Source organism: Eptesicus fuscus, chromosome 9 (genome assembly GCF_027574615.1).
Source record: "Eptesicus fuscus isolate TK198812 chromosome 9, DD_ASM_mEF_20220401, whole genome shotgun sequence".
NCBI lineage: Eukaryota > Metazoa > Chordata > Mammalia > Chiroptera > Vespertilionidae > Eptesicus > Eptesicus fuscus.
The window spans coordinates 4,501,979-4,521,582 of record NC_072481.1 but is presented as its reverse complement, the minus strand read 5'-3'; the positions used below and the strand labels follow the sequence as shown (position 1 = coordinate 4,521,582).

General features: G+C 56.1%; 1 protein-coding gene across 1 annotated transcript; it reads right to left on the bottom strand.

The window, feature by feature from the left end:
- Positions 1-2,520: 2,520 nt before the first annotated feature.
- Positions 2,521-18,623, bottom strand: CA6 (carbonic anhydrase 6). Its single transcript, XM_054720681.1, has 8 exons — positions 18,551-18,623; positions 15,604-15,783; positions 14,536-14,684; positions 13,285-13,377; positions 8,811-8,880; positions 7,137-7,294; positions 4,855-4,978; positions 2,521-2,633 (listed from the first exon to the last, which is right to left on the bottom strand). The coding sequence occupies exons 1-8, from the start codon at positions 18,621-18,623 to the stop codon at positions 2,521-2,523; spliced, it is 960 nt and encodes a 319-aa protein (XP_054576656.1).
- Positions 18,624-19,604: the final 981 nt, after the last annotated feature.

The following is a 19,604-nucleotide window of genomic DNA, read 5'->3' as shown; positions in this document are numbered from 1 at the left end:
TTAAATCCTTGGTGTGGAACCTTCCAGATCTCTTTGTATATTCACACACACACACACACACACACACACACACACACACACTCTCACTCATACCAGCCTCATCTCCAAACTCATTCTCGAGGGTGAGACATTAACAAAATTTACAACTCTTTGTTACTTCAAATCTGGGCTAGTGCGATGGGCTAAAATTTACTACAAAGCCCTACGATTCTAACTGAACTCGTGTACCCTCAGGAGCTGCAGGTGGTCAGTCACTCTCGTCACCTCCCTGGTGCTGTCTTCCTCCTCCTCCTCCTCCTCAGGGGGGACTCACTTCCTTTCACGTCCACTGCCCCCCACCCCGTGTCCAGCAGGTGGACAGGCGGGGCCCCAGGCCTCTGCTCCCCCAGGGCCCCTGGGCAGTGATGGAGGCCAAGCCTCCCAGCCGGGCTGGCGGGCAGGTGGCCGGGCGTGGGCAGCTGCAAACACCCCTCTAAACAACAGTTCTCCAGCTCTACCCCCACCTGCCCTGGCATCCCCACCTTCCTCGGATCCTGTCTCCATGCCCAGCAAGCTCCTGCTCGCCCCTGACCCCCCCACCCCCCATCCTGCTCACCCGAGGTAGCAGGTGCCCCTGCCGCGCCCCCACCAGGACCTCCAGGCACCTGCCCGCGGAGGGGCAGCAGGAAACACGCTGGGAACGAGCTGCAGGGAGACCAGAGGCTTTGGGGAGACCACAGCCCGCCCCGCCTCAGTCTCTCTCCCAAGCCTCCATCCTCAGGGAGAAAGCACGGGGTGCCCGGGAGCCGGGGAGCCCAAGTGCTGGGGTACGCGTCCTCCCGGCTCTGGGAGAAGTGCAGGCGACGATCATGCTTGTCCCGGGCACAAGGACGCGTCAGAGACGGCACTGCGCCTCATTGTCTTACAAGAGCTGAGAGCCATGGCCTTTAGGGACCCCTCCGTCATACTGGGGGGCACGTTGCCTGGCTCCTCCCACTCCAGAGGGAGGTGTCACCAGACAGCTCTGCCCCTGAGGGACTCCGGGCCTCAGTTTCCCCACCAGAGTCCCCACCTCGGCACTGCTGTGAGGCTGCAGACGGGGGAACCTTTGAAGCACAAGGTCAGTGCGAGAGGCCTTCTCCCTAAGCCGTCCCCAGGACGCTGGGCCTGAGCCCCCGGCTCGCCCCCCGAGCAGCTGCCTCACCACGCTGGTTGAACAAGCAAAGGAAGACTTCTGGAGGCGAAAGAACGGGGCGGCCAAAGGCCTGGGTTCAAGTCCTAGCTTTGTTGTCTGCCACCGGGAGGCCTCGGGTAGTCGCCTGGCCGTCCGCTGCCTCTGGGCCCCTTTTCTGTAAACTGGGAATGAGGCGGCCTCGGCCTGGACCCCAGGCCTCCCCACAGGGACGAGCGGAGGGAGGGGTGGCGGCCGCACAGGAGCTCAGGAGGGCGAGCGCCCCCCCCCCCCCGCCCGCCCTGAGGAAGCTGGAGAGGGTAAGGAAGGGGCCTCCGTGAGGGTACCCCGCACGGAGCAATGGAAACAGGCCACTCGGCTGGCCCGTCTCAACCTTGTCTTACTGCATCCACCACGGCTCGAAAGCACGGGCCACTTTTATCCCACGTGACTAGTCCGTGGTGGAACTCGCACTTGAACCTGGGTCTAGAGACGACGACAAGGCGACGCCACTCACAAGGACGAGCCCTCCCCGCTCCCTCCAGCTCCCCTGGCTTTTCTCCCTCCGCTCACAGGGCCTGGCCCCGCTCCAAACCTCCCCACCCACAGGCTCCCCACAAAGAGGCTCCTTTTTCTTTTTTGGGGTGTGTGTGTGTGTGTGTGTGTGTGTTAATATTTATTGTGATTTTTTGTTTTGCTTTAATCCTCACCCGAGGACATTTTTCCATTGACTTTTAGAGAGAGTGGAAGGGAGAGGGGAGACAGAGAGAGAGAAACAGAGAGGTTGGTTGCCTCCCACACAAGCCCCAACCAGGGCCAGGGATCAAGCCTGCGATCGAGGTACATGCCCTTGACCAGAATCGAACCCGGGACCCTTCAGTCCGTGGGCTGATGCTCTGTCCATGCTCCAACCGGGTAGGGCTCTTTCCAGTTTCTTAATCTTGGTCCTGGAAACCCCTCCCAGCTTGATCCCCATCCCGTCACCGGGATCCCTCCGGGCAGGACAAGGAGGGGGTATGTGACGTGTGACAGAGGAGGAGAAAAGAGACATTGCCCCAGTGACACATTTCCAAAGCCATTTATTGCATCTAAACGCTACGGGGAGGTCGGAGCCGGTTTGTTGTTTAGAAAGATCAGCGAGCAGGATTCGACGGGAGGCGAGCCCAGCCCTTTCCTTCCTGTTCCAACCCGTTCCCACCGGGTGTCGCCTCACGTCCCTCCTCAGACGTGTCCGCCAGCTCGCTGCCTCCCGGGAGGACGGTCTGGGGTTTGAATCAGAAGTCGCGCAGGTGCGTCAGGGGGAGCGGTGGGCCCAGGGGGTGGCGTCCTGGGACAGGCCGGGCTCCTCCTGCCCGGCTCACGCCGCACGCTCAGTGGTACCAGCCTCTTCTCCTCGCTCTCTTCTCAATGAAGCTCATCAGCGCATCGAGCTTCCCGTCGATCTTGCGCAGGTAGAACTGGAGCTCAGCGCCCAGAGCGTGTTCTGTGAAAAGAAGAGTTCGTAGGAAGAGGTCAAGGCTCGGGGGGTCCCCATGAAACCAGAGAACGTGGGGCAGCAGATGCCCTTCCCCACACTGAGCTCAGGGCAGCGTGGGTGATGCCTCCGAGTGCCCGCGTGCCCGTCCGACTGGCTTCCGGCATCTTCTCTGGGTCTGAATCTAGGCTGGCCGGCTGCCCGGCTGCCAGGGGTGACATGTCGAAGGCGGGTCTGTACTCTTGCACCTCAGTTTCTCCTGGGATGCCCAGTGGCCCTTCCTCGCCGTAGAGGACGTAGGCGTTTTCCGGTAAGTTGCCCGTGGTCTGTGTTTGACCAGCGTCTGGCTTGGGCACTGCCCTGGCTCTCAGGCCCTTCCTCACGGAAGGGTTGGTCCTACTCCAGATCCGTGAGATGCAGAACTAGGCGGAGCGCGTGGGTCACCCACCGGCTCCACTGAGGCCATCACTGCTCAGAGGGTGGGCCTGACGCCACGCCCTCTGCTCCCTCATCGGCGAAGGCGGGCCATCACTCGGGCCCCTCCAGGGCGGGGTGGGAGGAAGCCTCTGACTCTCTCCCGGGAGTCACAGCAGCATCCCAGGCAAGGAGACGCAGGAGGGCCACGGTGGGCCCACGGCAAACAGCGACGGGGAGTGCGTGGCCTACGCGGCCCCGGTACCAGGGACATCTGAGCTCCTTCGTGAGGGCACACCGGAGTGACATCCCTGCCCCTGCCAAGTAGACGAAGCATTTGCGATGTGGCTGTACGTTCTGTCCCTGTGGCAGGACTGGTGTGGCCCTGGCCGGGTGGCTCAGCCGGTTGGAGCATCATCCCGTGCACCAGAAGGTTGCAGGTTCGATTCCCGGTCAGAGCACTTACCTAGGTTGCAGGTTTGATCCCCGGTCAGGGCATGCAGGAGGCAACCAATTGATGTTTCTCCTTCACATTGATGTTTCTCTCTCTCTCCACCTTCCTCTCCCTCTAAAATCCATAAAAACATATACTCAGGTGAGGATTGGGAAAAAATTGTGTCAATTTTGAGTTGGGAAAACTGGGGAACCTGGCAAAATCAGAACAAGGAGAGAGATAGAGTCTAAGCTCCCTCTGACTAGGCTGCTAGCAACTGGACCTGCTGAGGAAGATGCCAGCATTTTGAAAAAGGAAGCGTTACTGCTAACATCGTCCAGAGCAGCGGTCGCCAACCGGGGGTCCGTGGACCACTGGTGGTCCGTGAGGTCCGAGAGGTTGGCGACCGCTGGTCTGTAGTATAATATGGGGAAATTATCATTATAGCTGGATTCGCTATTTTTTCTCTTAGTATCATATTGGAGGAGCAAACTGATGCGAGGGAAACCAATAAATGGACCAGGAGGGAAAGATGGGGAGAAAAGCATATTTTGAGGAGGGGCTAAGTACGGAGATTTAACCCTTTGCACTCGCTTTTTTCTCGATTCCTTTATTCTAATGCTAACCGTGTCGAGTCACACTCGACATCCGAGTGCAAAAGGTTAAAAATCTTAAAAGAGACAGGTAAAGACGGGGTAATATTGATTGGAAACTGATTCCATTGTGTTAGAGGATATAAAGGTGTTGGGAATGGTAAATAGAAATAGATTGTAGAGACAGAGCAGACAAAAATAAAGATGGGAGAACTGCAGAATATATTCTTACAACCACAGAACCGACGTCGGAGCCTGACCCAGTGGATTAGCGATTCCAGGGGGGGTCGGACGGCCTCCACCTACGCCCAGCACCCTGGTGTCAGGGCTTGATCCCCAAGAAAATGTGGCTAACAGTGTGGTCCCCCCTCCCTTGAGGGGATACGTAGGAGGAGTTGAGATGGCTTGGGCTACAGGCTAAGATTCAAGTGTGTGGGAATGATTTAGGTTGGGTGACACTGAGGTTAACTTGGGCCTACACTCTGATGGGAGTGTCTGGATATTGCTGACATCTTGCTTCTCCTACTGTCTGTGGCCAGGACCAGGCAGGTAGTAAGTCATACAGCCGCCCACCCTCATCGACCCCTCGGTTCCATTCACGGGCATCGCTGCCGGGACTAGGAAAACGAGTCACCCCCTTTGCCACGCCCGGTACATGTTGGTCCATCTGAGCCTCCTGCTGCTCAGACGACTCCCCTCCCCTTTCGGTGGCCAGGAGAGAGAGGTCCACCAGAGACGGAGGAAAACAGCAGTCACCAAATGGCCAAGAAGAAATGAGAGTTGATCTTACGGTAATTAGAGTGATACACGAAGTTGGCTTCCACCACTCTGTCGTTCAGGGGCTGGGCCCGGCGGTAAACATTGCGGATGGTCTTGTTGTGGTCGTCCAATAAGGAATTCTCTAGCTTCCAAATCTGCAGGCAACAAGGAGTGACATATGGAGAGGCAGGGACACAGGGGCGATGGAAAAGAGTTTCGTTAGAAATGGGACTCGATCTTGGACTTGGGCAACTCGGAGAAAACAGCTGTGAGATCTCAAGCCCAGAGCAGGGTCCGGGTGCTACCTGTCAGGCACAGGACACGCATCCCTTTATTCCTCCAAAAATCTCTCTCAATCATTTTCTACGAGTCTTGGGTCAACAGTAGAAAGGGGAGGAAGAAGTAAACAGAGACGTGCCAGGCAGCAAGCTCGATGTTCATTTTCCTGAAAATATCTGCATTCCATCTACATCCTCGAAAGGCATTTTTGCTGCATGTATAGTTCTAGGTCAGCTGTTCATTCTCTTGGTGCTTTGAAAAGATGATTCCACTGCTTTCCGACTCTCACTGCTGCTGTGTGGAGTCTGCTGTCAGTGTAATCATGCTCTCTTCATGGTAATCTGTTCTTTCCCCCTCTGGCTGATGTTTAAATTGTTTCCTTTGTCTTTGATTTGTTTGTGGTTTCACTCTGATATGTTTAATATGTGGGGGGGGGGGGGTTTGCGGGGGATGTTTTAAAATTTACATTGAGCCCTACCTAGCTGGTTTGGCTCAGTGGATAGAGTGTCGGCCTGTGGACTGAAGGGTCCCAGGTTTGATTCCGGTCAAAAGCACATGCCCTGGTTGAGGGCTTAGTCCCCAGTGCGGGGTGTGCAGGAGGCAGCCAATCAATGATTCTCTCTCAATATTGATATTTCTATCTCTCTCTCTATCTCTCTCTCTCTCCCTCTCCTTCTTCTCTGAAATCAATAAAAAATATTTTTTAAATAAAATGAGTAAAATTTACATTGACTCATGGGGCTTACTGAATACGTCTATGACTTGGTGTCTTTCAACTCTTCTGAAAATTTGTCAGCCAATATTCCTCAAATTGTACCTCCTCTCTATGCAGCCTCCCTTCTCCTAGAGTTTCAACTAGATATTTGTTAGACTTTTCCACTCTGTTCTCTGTCTCTCTACTTCTTTTTCACCTCTTTTTCTCTTTGTGTTTCATTTTAGATAATTTTCTCAGCTCTGTCTATTAAATGCATTTACTCTGTTTTTACTATCTTTTCAATTCTAGAAATTCTATTTGGGTTTGTTTTTTTCAAGTCTATGTGGTCATTTTTATACTTTTTGTTCTTTTATCATATTTAAAACTCATATTAAACATATTAAACATGCTTATACCTATTATGCAGTTTTACATACATAAACATTCTTATTTTATATTGACAGATAATTCTGCTGCCTGAAACTTGTGTAGGTCTATTTCTGTTGACGCCCACTCATAGTGTCTTTTTCCTTGTGTAATTTGTGATTTTGTTTCTAATTAAGCTCATTTCCGGTAACTTGGTGGAAATTCGTCAACATATGGATTTAAGGTGCACATTTCCAGAGATAATTTACATTTGATTCTATTAGGTATCTGGGGCACTTCCAACTTTTGGTTGGCAACATTTTTGTGTGTGGGTATGGGTCTCCTTGAATATGGGTCTCTCCACCTTCCCTGGAGGAGGGAAATGAAAAGCGTAAGAAAAAGCAATATTTTTTCCTGAGGAAGAATATCACCCAAAAGGAAATGTCAGCTGTGCTTTGCACCCGCAGTACGTCTGCCCTTTATGTAGCTCAACAAGTCCTGTGCCTATGCTCAGCTGGGGGGGAACGGATGACCGCTACCGCCCTTCTCGAAGGGCTCCAGGAGTTTGCGATGGCAGAGACCTACAGTGATGCTGTCCTTGCCCAAAGCCATTGGTGAAGTCAGAATGCAAGCCCGGGAGGACGGGATTGTGTACTTCCAGGGCCTACGGCAGGCTCCGAGAGTGCCCCCAATGAGTATTCGCCTTCACTGTGCAACTCCCCTCCCCTGGCCTGGCCCGGGCTCCGTCCTTTTGCTGCCTGAGCTACGGCTCCTTGGGTGCTGGTGAAGCCCGTCTGCCCGTCCCTGCCACAGCACTGGTAAGATCCCCCCTGGCAATAGAGGGCGGCCCAGCAGCCCTGTCCATGGAGAACACCGCAGGAGCCCGGCACTTGGCCTTGTGTGGGGTTCGGGGGAGCACTCTTGTTAGCCAGGCAGTCAAAAGGGGGGCCCGGGGGAGGGGCTGCACGCGGTACCTGAGCCTTGGAGAGCTGCACGGTGTCGGCCAGCAGGAACCAGTGGACGTTCTCCGTGCAGGGCGGCGTGGTGAGGGAGCCCCAGTAGCTGTAGTAGTGGCGGAGGTTTGGGGGCAGCATGTCCTGGATGTCAAGGCCGCTCAGAACGGTGCTTTGTCCTAACAGAGGGGACCGCAGACAAAGGACGTGAGGGACTGCGGCGGCCCCTTGGGAGGAAGCTCGGCTCAGAGCTCACCACCTTCAGACCTCCTGGCCCACGCGGGGCGGGGGGGCACCGAAGCTGATTCCTGGGAAACCTCTCCCCCGTGTCCTGCTTCCTGGAAGGATGAAGAGCAGAGACCTGGGGGGAGACCCCTCCGCTCCCTCCTCCGGGCCAGGTTCTCCGCCCTGAAGGCTGCTCCTCTGTGACTAGGGAATGGTCAGGAGGGTTGCTGCGGGGGAAGGGGAAGGTGTTTTAAAGTGCTGGATGGGACCAGCACACAGGCCAGTGCTCCTGAGTGTGACTCATCATCATCGTCGCCGTTGTGGGCCGAGGCCAGGGCAGAGGGGTTTCGGGGGAGAAGAGGAGCATGAAGGGGACATTTTGGAGAGGGGGAAGCCAGCGCCCGGAGGAGCCGTCTAAGGTTTCTACGCGCAGCCTCAGGACCTGTCCACATCGGTAGCTGTGAACAACAGTAACGCCCGTTCGATGTCTGTTTTTCCCCACCATTTCCAGCCGTGGCTACAGGCTGGGAGTTGGTCTGGGCTTTGGCCGGTGAGCTTGGGGAAGATGGGGGGTGGGGGGCGAGGGCATGGAGGGCGTTTGTCAGAATGAAGGCCCTGGAACCTGCGAGGTAACGAGAGATGAAAGGCACGAGGCTGACCCGTAGTGAGAAGCAGGAGGCCCATGGGCGGGAGGGCGGGAGGCTCGGGGGAGGGGCAGGAACAGACGTGGCCACAGTGGGATGCCCAAAGCCACGCCCTCAAAGCTGACGTGGTTGTTGCTCAAGGTCAAGGGTTGGCCCTGGGAGCAGGCGACCCTCTGACCAGACCTGGCCTCCCGGAGGCAGAGGGCGGGAAGACCAGCCCCCGTCTGCGTGTCCGGGCACGATGAGGAGGGGCTCCCGTCTAGCGCCGTGGTCGGCAAACGGCGGCTCGCGAGCCACATGCGGCTCTCTGGCCCCTTGAGTGTGGCTCTTCCACAAAATACCACGGCCTGGGCGAGTCTATGTTAAAGAAGTGGCATTAGAAGAAGTTTAAGTTTAAAAAATGTGGCTCTCAAAAGAAATTTCAATCGTTGTGCTGTTGATATTTGGCTCTGTTGGCTAATGAGTTTGCCGACCACTGGTCTAGAGATTCGTCTCAGCTTGACACCGAGGGGGACACCTCTCTCTAGGGACCAGGATCACCCTGCCAGCTGGGGCCGGGGGGGGGGGGGCGGGGGAGAGCACTTAAGTGAAGATAGCGCTGGCCGTCCAGAGGCCCCAGCTGTGGGAATGGACAGGTAGTTTATGACCAGGCTCTCAGCGGGTTCGAGGCCTGGAACAGCAGGAATTGCCGGAAAAGGAGACCTCGCACAGGGAGGGTGCTCTCCCTTCACAGGGCTCATCTGCCACCCTCCCCACCACCACCCCCCACCCCCATCCTCACCACACACTCATTCCTCCTCCCTCCTGCCGCTGTTGCCTCCCTTACCTGAATACCTGACGTTTTTCAAGTGAGAAATGAAGTTGCTGTAATAGGTGTTTTCCGCGTTGTCCTTGACCTGCAGGGGAAACAGCAGTGACCTCGGTGGGGAGCCTGGCCCCGTCCCCTCCGGCCCACCTGCCGGGCCCCTGGCTGACTGGGCAGAGCCGCGGGGGCTGAGCGGGGGCACAGTCTGGCTTTGCCATGACTGCCCGGGCTCCCCAGTCTCTCCCCGGCAGACAAGCTCTGAAGCATTTTGGCAACTTCGTGGGAAGGGCCGGAAGTCACGCCGGACTATCCCGGTGACCCCGTCAGGCCCTGACTGCCCCGTCCTGCCCGCTGCCAGCTCTCTTCCGTTTTTAGATGAGTGTTGACGTTCTTAACGTCAGAAAAGTTGCTTTGGGTGGAAAAGGTCTATTTTCAATGGTTCTTCCCAGTCAGTGGGGTTGGTCCACGTTCTCTTCCGCCATGTATACATCCAGATTTCTGGGGTTTATAACCGCCGCTTGCCGTTTGCTTTCTACATGTGCCGTGTCTTGTCATAGCCGGTTTGGCTCAGTGGATAGAGCGTCAGGCCTGCGGACTGAAGGGTCCCAGGTTCGATTCCAGCCAAGGGCACATGCCCAGGTTGCGGGCTCCATCCCCAGTTGGGGGCGTGCAGGAAACAGCCGATCCATGATTCTCTCTCATCGTGGATGTTTCTCTCTCTCTCTCCCTCTTCCTTCCTCTCTGAAATCAATAAAAATATATTTAAAAAATAAATATAAAAAATAATAAATGTGCTGTGTCTTTTTTTGTCCCTCTGTTCCACCTTCTGTGTACCATGGGACCACGTTTAGTTATGTTCTTGGTGGTTGCTGTAGTGATTACAATATACAACTTAACTCGGGTTGATACTAACTTAATTCCAGTCAAATATAGCAACTTTTGTCCTAGCCGGTTTGGCTCAGTTGATAGAGTGTTGGCCTGCAGACTGAAGGGTCCTGGGTTTGATTCCAGTCAAGGGCACATGCCTGGATTGTGGCTTCAATCCCCAGCAGGGGGCGTGCAGGAGGCAGCTGACCAATGATTCTTTCTCATTGATGTTTCTCTCTCTCCCTCTCCCTTCCTCTCTGAAATTAATAAAAATATATTTTTTAAATAATAATAATAAATAAAATATAGCAACTTTCCTCCAGTGTAGCTTTATTTCTTCCCCATCTTTCGTCATCTATAATTACATCTACGTATATTATAAATCCAACAATACAGTGGCATTATTATTGCTTTAAGCTATTTTGTGGTGGTGGCAGGCGGGGGGGGGGGGTTTGAGACAAAACAAAATAGTATCTGTAGATGCTCTTTTGTCTGTACCCACTGATCTAGCTACCATTTCTGGGCCTCTGCATTGCTTTCTGTGGATCTGGGTTACTGTCTGGTGTCATTTTCTTTCGGCCCAAGGATTTCCTTTCATACTTACAAGAAGGTCTGCTAGCGATTATCTCGGGTTTTGTTTATCTGGGGGTGTCTTCATTTCACCTCATTTTCAGAGTGGTTTAGGACATGGCTTCCTGGTCGACTGTCACTCCGCCGCCTTCTGAGGACTTGTTTCTGCGAGATGTTGCCGTTAGTTGTACCGCCAGCCTGTGTATAAGACAAATTCTTTTTCTCTTGTTGCTTTCAGCAGTTTGACTTTGATGTGTCTGGGTGTTTATCAGATGTGGGTTTGTTGTGTTTCTTGGGCTGGTAAATTAATGTTTTTCATCGAATTTGGGGAATTTGGGGCCATTGTCTCTTCAACTTTTTTTCTGCCACTTTCTCTGTCTCCTTCCCTTCTGGGACCCCCATTATACGTATGTTGGGACATGAGGTCTTGTCCCCATGAGTCTCCAGGGCCATGTTTGTTTTCTTCAATCTTTTCTCTTCGGTCTTCAAGATGGATAATTTATTTGTTCTGTCTTCAAATGCACGGATTCTTTTGCTGCCTCAAATCTTGCGTTGAGCTCTTGTGGTGAATTTTTTCATTTTGTTCATTACACTTTTTAGCTCTAGACTTTCCATTTGGTGCATAATTATTGTTTCTGTTTATCCATTGAGACTTCCCTTTAGGGATCATTGTCATATTTTCCTTTAATGATTTGAACGTAGTTTTTTAAAAAAATCCTTTGAACATATTTATGACAGTTGTTTTCAAGTGCTGTCTGCTAAATCTCTCTGGGCCCACTCAGCATCAGTTCTATTGACTGCTTTCTCTTCTCTAAAATATGGATCACATTTTCCAATTTCTTTGTGTTTTTTTTTTTTGTTTGTTTTTTAATATATTTTATTGATTTTTCACAGAGAGGAAGGGAGAGGGATAGAGAGCTAGAAACATCGATGAGAGAGAGACATCGACCAGCTGCCTCCTGCACAACCCCCACCGGGGATGTGCCCGCAAACAATGTACATGCCCTTGACCGGAATCGAACCCGGGACCTTCCAGTCCGCAGACCGACGCTCTATCCACTGAGCCAAACCGGTTTCGGCTCCAATTTCTTTGCATGCCCAACTTTTTGTTGTTGAAAACTGGACATTTTAGATAATGCATTAGTAGCAAATATGAATTCTGATTTTTTAAAATTGTGCTAAGGGTGTGTTTTTCATTTGTCTGTATGTCTGTTTAGTAAGTTGTCCTGGCTTTAGTGCACGATACATCTCCCAGCAGTATGTAGCAGCCGATGTCTTTGCTCTACTCCGTTTTTTGGTGTTTTGTTTTATGTGGTTTTCTTTTTTTCCTAAAAGAACAGGAAGGGCCCTAACTGGTTTGGCTCAGTGGATAGAGCGTCAGCCTGTGGACTCAAGGGTCCCAGGTTCGATTCCGGTCAAGGGCATGTACCTTGGTTGCGGGCATATCCCCAGTAGGGGTTGTGCAGGAGGCAGCTGATCAATGTTTCTCTCTCATCGATGTTTCTAACTCTCTCTTCCTCTCCCTTCCTCTCTGTAAAATATCAATAATATATATATATATTTTTTTTAATAATAAAAAATAAAAGAACAGGAAGGTATTCCCTCCCAGTTCTGGAGGCTAGACGTCTGCCCTGATGGCCACGCCCCCTCTGGAGGCTGCAGAGGCGAGCCTCCTGGCCTCTCCCAGCTCCTGGGTGTTGTAAGCAACCCTTGGCGTCTCTCCAGTCTGCACTCCGCCGTCACATGGCCTTCTTCCACCTGCATCCGCGTGTGTCTGCCTCTGCTCAGTTCCTCAATATCGGTTTTAGTTTGTAGCCCGGATTCCTAGGGGCCACCGAGGGTCAGCGGAGCTGTGGTCAGTCCAGGCTCTGAGCAGAGGTCCTGCTAAATGCCCTGAGCCCTTCCTTAGACTTCACCCTCTGCTGCTGGAACTGGGTGAGGGCCGAGGAGCACGAAGCCCAGCCGGGTCTCCCGCTGGCCGCAGCATTTGCTCCCACCTCTGGGAAGCTGACAGGCCCTCCGTGACTCATTCCCAGGACATCGTCCATAAATTTCTGATCGCTCTGCCTCTTGCCGCTCTCCCCAACTGGGACTGCTCCGCAGGCTGTCAGAGCTGCGCGTTCTCTCCGTTTTCTGTCTTTTCTTTCAAATGTGCTACTTATACTGACAGCCCCCCCCCACCACCACCACCACCACAACCATGAGTTTTCAGCTTTTACCCAGAATCCAGTCAGCCCCCTGCCCCAGGCAGTGCAGCTGCTGGCGTTCCTGTCCAGCACCCCGCCCCCCACATCCCCCGCCGTAAGCCACCTTGCTGACCGGGTTAGGGGTGGGGATGGGAAGTCCACCAGCTACCACTGCTCTTGCTCAAAATTCTAGCCCAGCGGCAGCATGGCCAGTGTTTGAGCTTCAAACTATGAACCAGGAGGTCACAGTTCGATACCCAGTCGGGGCACATGCCCGGGTTGTGGGCTCGATCCCTGGTGTGGGGCATGCAGGAGGCAGCCGATCCATGGTTCTCTCGCATCATTGATGTTTCTCTCTCTCTCTCTCTGTCTCCTGTCCACTCTGAAATCAATAAAAAAAATTTTTTTTAAGTCTAGCTACTTTCCACAAGTAAATGCCTCCGTTCGCTGTTGCCTTTGGCCTGCTTCCAGAGCGCTGAAGTGGCTGCTGGTGACCATTTTATCCAACTTAATACCTGTTTGCGGGGGACGGGATTCAGCGGCTACTCCTTGCCACGGAGCCGCACGTCCCACCCTCCAGACTTCCTCAGAGACTCAGAGGAGTTGCCGGCACCTGCGGCCGCAGGCCTCCCCTTGCCCTCCCCGCAGCTGCGGTTCAGTCAGCCCTGCGATCCCCGCTCTCTCAGGTCACCTTGCACAAGGTCCCCGAGTTTGATGACGCAGAAGGAACATGTGCTAGAAATCCTCCCGAGTCAGCATGTCCAAGGGCTGGGGGCTCAGGAACGGGGGCGCAGGGACAGGAAGGAGACCCCCACCCACACTGAACGCCCGTGTGGACGCCGACCTGCGCCTGCCCCGCGGAGTTGGCCTACCTCGATGAGGGCCGCCAGCACGGCCAGGCCGTCGGGAGCATCCTTGGCTACGTCGTAGCTTCCGTATTTGGAATTGTAGTGGACGACGTGAATCTGGGGGGGCAAGACAAGGTGGGTCAAGGGCCGTCGTGCAGACTCCGAAGGCTTCAGGTTTGCAGGAAGGAGGAAAGCAGAGGCTCCATCGAGGCCTCAGACCGTCCCACACAAACAATCCGCCCTCCGTCTCCCTCCGTCTAGGCCACGAGATCTGTCAAGTCCAGAAAAGTTCACCCTGGCCGGTTCTGCTCAGTGGTTAGAACATTGGCCCAAGGACTGAAGGGTCACGGATTCGATTCCAGTCAAGAGCACAAACCTGGGTTGCAGGCTTGATCCCTGGCCCTGGTTGGAGCATGTGCAGGAGACAACCAATCGATGTGTCTCTCTCACATTGATGTGTCTCTCTCTCTCACCCTCCCTTTCACTCTCTCTTTAAAAAAGAAAATTAATGGGACAAAGGAAAGACCAGAGAGTTCTCCAAGAATGGAAAGAGCATGAGTGGGAGTCTGGGAATGTGGCAATCCAAGGGCATTTCCCTGACCCCACCTCCCTCCAGGCAGCCAAGCTGGCAGAGTCCAGCCCAATCAGATGAGGCCCCCGGGTTCTCCTGCGGTCTCCGTGGGCTGGACGTGAGCGCCTTGCCCAGGAGGCCGCTGTGGTCCTGTGATCCTGTGGTCGTCCTAAGGACAGATCTGAGCAAGACAGGAAACCAGAGAACCCAACACACAGAGACCAGGCGAAGTGGAGACGGCTCGCCGCACTGCGCATGCTCTGCCTTCCCTGAGGATGGGGCCCTGGCCTGAACCCACACACAGCACTGATCAATGAGCAGCGAATGAATGAAAAATAAACTCAACCTCCGGAGACATGACCATCACCACTGCAGAAAGTCTTTGGGGCTGTTTGAATAAGAAAAGTGACGATGGCCGCAGCTGGTTTGGCTCAGAGGGTAGAGCATCGGCCTGCGGACTGAAGGGTCCCAGGTTCAGTTCCGGTCAAGGGCACGTGCCCGGGTTGCAGGCTTGGTCCCCAGTGGGGGGCGGGGAGGGGGGCGTGCAGGAGGCAGCCGATCAATGATTCTCTCTCGTCGTTGATGTTTCTCTCTCTCTCTCTCCCTCTCCCTTCCTCTCTGAAATCAATAAAAACATATTTAAAAAAGAAAATAGAAGTGACTGTGGGTTTGAGAGAGGGGTCCTGGCGGGACCCTCACGGTACCTCAGCCACGTATCGGAGCCCGTCGATGGTGTGCTCGGAGCCGCTGATCTCCGACGACGCGCCGCCCCAGTGGAAGTGCATCTGCAGGGCCACGTACTCCGTGCCCTGGGCCGTGGTCATGCGCATGGTGGGGGGCAGGCTGATCTGCACTGGAAGAGAAAACGGGGGGCAGCGAGGGGTGCAGGCGGCCGATGGGTCAGGCCTCCTGGGCAGGCAGCCTCCCTGGTCCCGGATGAGCTTAGCGTGCCGCGAGCAGGGTCACCTGAATGGGCGTGGAGCTTGCTGAGAACAGAGCCATTCTAAAGCGTCGCCAAGTCATCTTGGAAGCGAATTTATAAAACTCTTCCAAAATGCATGAGAGAAATCGGAGTAACGTGCGGGAGCTGTGAGTGTATTCTGGTTGACAAGCTGAGGGGACCCCAAAGGAACGGGCCACTGGCCGCCGGGACGTTCTGCCCACGCAGAGCATGGCTGTTACATTGTCTGGTCCAGGCTTCCGACGTGGGGGCCGTCCACACCCCGCTTTTCCTGTCGACCTCCTCCCCTTTCTCGGAGGGAAGGGAAAACTAGAGCTTCTCTTCAGCCTCTGAGACACACTGGGCCTCCTGTGGGCACTTGAGCTAATCAGACTCCAGAGGGAAAAGGAGGAAAATCAGACAGGGGCACAGACCGGGGAGCAAAGCCAGGCGGGGCTGTGGCTTTGGCAGCATTGCCTGCACCCGGGTTTGCCTCTGTCTGTCACCCGGGTTTGCCACTGTCAGTCACCTGGGTTTGCCGCTGTCAGTCACCTGGGTTTGCCTCTGGTTGGGTCTGAGTGAGCGCAGGAGAGGCTAACGGGGACTGAGGGAGCAGCGGGGACGGAGGCTAAGGGCAGAGGCCGCACACCTTCGGAAGAGCCTCCTCATTTTGTTTCAGGGCCTAACGCCGGTCACCCTCAGGCTGTGCTCCAGAGCAGCGATCGCCAGGTGGTCCGCGGACCGCTGGTGGTCCGTGAGGTCCGAAAGGTTGGCGACCGCTGCTCTAGATGCCCTGCGACCACCCTGGTCAGCAGCCTCGCCCTCCCCTTACCTGTGTGGCCGTTGTTGATCATGGAGAAGTCGCCGCCCTGCACGTCGTAGCCGGTCAGGTTCAGCGCCTTCAGGGCGGGGTTGTACTGCACCTTCCTCCTCTGCAGGTCGATGGGCGACTGTCTGTCCCGCCCGCAGGTGGGGTACTCCTCGTGCCAGTGCGTCTCATCGCTCGGCCCCTCTGAGCGGGGAGAGAGCAAAGGGGAGCACAGGTCAGGGCTCTCCCTGGGGCACCCCGCTTGGGGCAAAGGTCAGAGCCCGCCACTCACAGCAGGGCCTGCCCAGCCGGGGCCCCCAGTGGCCGGCAGGCTGCCTTCTAGAAAGCAGAAGGGGGTGGGAGGGGCATCTGAACCCACTCCAGGGGCCCCGGCGTCTGGGCTTCCCTATGGCAGTGCCTGCCCTGCGGACACGACGTGGTGTGTGTGCGTGTGTGTGTGTATGTGTGTGTGCGTGTGCGTGTGCGTGTGCGTGTGCGTGTGCGTGTGTGTGTGTGTGAGTGTGCTTGTGTGTTTAATATGTTTTTTAATTGATTTTTACCGAAGGAAGGGAGAAGGATAGAGAGTTAGAAACGTCGATGAGAGAGAAGCATCGATGAGCTGCCTCCTGCATGACCTCTACTGGGGATCAAGCCCACAACCCAGGTACATGCCCTTGGACAGAATCGAACGTGGGACCCTTCAGTCCACAGGTCGGTGCTCTCTCCACTGAGCCAGGCCGGTTAGGGCACAACTTGGTGTTTTGGAAACAGTGGTGACTACACAGCCTCCGTTTTCCCTCTGAAGGACGGGCAGCTGATAAACGCGTTAGGGGCTCCGTGGCTTGGGCATCGCTGGGCCCAGGACCTGGTGCGAACGGAGAGCATGGCTTTTCCTCGTTTCCTCGGGTGCCACAGTGTCCTACGCAGCCCCCACCCCTGACAGTGACACGGCCCCACTCCCGCCGGCAGGATCTCCCACCTGCTTCCTGGCCCCAGTCCTTTCACTGACGACAGGTACTCGGGCAAGAAAGGAAGCGCCAGATCCAAAGATGAGCAAACAATTGGTTAAAACAGAGCAGCCCGGCCAGCGTGGCTCAGTGGTTGAGCGCTGACCTATGAACCAGGAGGTCAGAGTTCAATTCCCGGTCAGGGCACTTGCCTGGGTTGTGGGCTCCATCCCCAGTGGGGGACGTGCAGGAGGCAGCCGATCAATGATTCTCTCTCATCATTGATGTTTCTATCTCTCTCCCTCTCCTTTCCTCTCTGAAATCAATACACTGTGTGTATATATATATATAAATAAATATATATACATACACACACACATACATACACATATACATATATATATATCAAAGTAAGGAAATTTATCTCTCACAGCCACAGTGGGGAGAGTGATGACCTCAGAACAGCTGTGGGTCCTGGTCTCACCCCTGTGACTGTGGGTCCACGCTCCCCCCCGCCCCCCCCCCAGGGGTAAGGGCACAGCTTGTGTTAAGGAGGACTTCGGGCCGGGGCCGTGAGCAGCTTCTTGGCTTTGCAATAGGAAGTCCATTCTGCGCTTCTCTGCGTGATGTACAGACCAGGTCTAAACGGTTCTCTCCGGGAGGCGGACACACAGCTCAAGATCGAAGGCCCGGGCCCGGGCCCCTGCCAGCGCTGGGGGGCGGGGAGGCCCTGGCAGTAGCTGCCCCAGTTCTCCGGGCCCTTGGTGGCTGTCTGAGGCCCAAAGCCCCAGCGGCCGGGCTGTTGGCTTTCCCTCTCTTCCTCGCTCTCCCAGCAGGGCCACGGCCTCGTGGGCTCCTCAGCCCAGCACCCAGCAGCGGCGAGGGCTGGCCAGCCGCCCCTGTGGCTGGACCCCCTGGGTCTCCCTGCAGTGTCCCTAGTCCCTCTGCCCTTGGCCTACAGGACATAGGTCCTCCGAATGGGTGCTTCCCCGTGTCGGGGGCGGGCTGTGCCGAGTGGGCCCCACACCGTGTCTGCTCCTGGTCCTGCGTCGGCCAGTGGCCGCCCGTGGCCTGTCGGGGCCCGTGCCTCAGGGCAGCTCAGAAAAGATGGGGGCGGGGAGGCAGGCGCGCTCGGCACTCCACGGGGCAGGGGTGTTTCGTGTCCAAGCCCCACAGACGTGGTCTTCCTATCCTTGGCGCCCACGGGGCTAAATGCCAGGGGCTTTGATTTCACAGGTAAAAGTCGGGGTTCAGTGAGGTGATGATTCCAGTGTCAGCAGGTCCTGGCAACGGAGGGAGGGCAGCTGGGGGCCCCCAAAGGCCCGGGTGCCCGGAACTCAGGTCGGGACGTTCTGGGGCGGCCTCGTCTCATGAGACAGCTGAGCCCTGGAGGCTGCGGGAAGCCCTGGTTTCTGTTTTTGTTTTTTTTGTTTTGTTTTTAAATCCTCACCGAAGGATATGTTTTTATTGGTTTTAGAGAGGGAGGGAGGGAGGGAGGCAGGAAGGAAGGGAGGGAAAGAGGAACATTGATGTAAGAGAGAAACAGCTATTGATCGCCTTCCATACACATCCCAACTGGGGATCGAACCCGCAACCTAGGTGTGTGCCCTGACCAGCAATCGAACCCCTAGCCTTTTGGAGTGCGGGACGATGCTCCAACCCACTGAGCCACCCGGCCAGGCCAGGCCAGCGGGCAGCCCTCTGTGACGACTTTATTTCCCACCCACAGACCAAGAAAGCAAAGGGCTTTGCCGTCGGACAGGGCGGGGGCTCCAGGCTGGCCCGGGCGCAGGGACGTGTCAGAGCACAAGAGCGGCGGGTGAGCCGGGTCCTCTGAAGGGCGAGCATCCATCCCGTTCCCGCGTCACGGCTGCCGTGCGGAGCGTCCCCCTCACCCCGCGCCCTGCAGCCGGCGGGGGAGGGCACACACCATCGCGTGTGGGGAGCTCCCACCCGGTGAAATGCCCGGCTTCCCCGGGTCCTCAGGAGGGTCACGGGGTCCCGCAGCCCGGGGTGGGGCTCACCTGTGTACGTCCAGTCGTGCTGGGCCAGGGCTCCCAGGAGGAGCAGGGACGGCAGGATGACCAGAGACCTCATGGCGCTGCAGGTCCGGAATCGGGGCCGGGCCGGGACGCTCTCCTTTTAAAGGCTCAGAGACCAGCTGTAAGTCACAGTTTCCCACGTCGGGCTGGTTGGCCCAGCCTCGGGCACCCACGGAAGAACAGCCCCTCCCACAATGCTGGCGCCCACGTGGCGGGCGGTGTGCGCCGGGCCTCCGTCGCGCTGCCACGGCCAGTTAGCCTGTAGGTTTGGCCGTTCCGCGTCCTGACGGGAAAACTCACGTGAAGGCCACACAGGGCGGCCTTTGTGGACGGGGACACCCGGGAGGGAAGGCCCAAGGCGGGGAGCGGCGGGGGAGGCTCCCCGGGAACAGAGCTGCTTCCGGCCCCTCGCTCCCGGCCAGCGGCGCTCTGGGGCCCGGCCAGGGGCCTGGCAGGGGCATCGCCAGGGCCTGCACACCCTTGCCAGGTCCCGCCTGGTATTTCCTGTGTCTCGGCAACTGTCACCAGCCACCGCTGCTGACTGGGGCTGCCCTCAGCCGGTACCTCGGGCACGACCCGCCCCACGCGTGGGCCTGGGATGGAGACGGCAGTGGAGGCCGGCGTGTCTGCGCCTCACTCTGAATTCGGCGGCGACCCTGAACCCCCCGCTCATGAGCACGTCCCTGGGTGTGCCTCGGGGCCACCGAGCTGCTGGGGCGCACGTGTCCCCACGAAATGCATTTGTTCCAACAACGGGAGTGAGCTCCGTCACACCCAAAGCAACGGGACATGTCAGAGCGATGCATGGCCTAACCTCCTGCATCCGCTTGGGTCAACAGCCCTTGAACTGAGCCGACGGAGAGCCTTTTGATTGATACCTGCTGGCAGGCCAGCACTTCGCATGCCCTTCAGAGAGGGCACAGGCCAAGGGCAGCGCTGCTGAGGGTGCTTGTGCCCCGGCCCATACAATGGACCCCCTGTTCCAGAGCACAGAGCGAGGCCCCAGCCTCCACAGCTCACTGCCAACTCCCCCCGC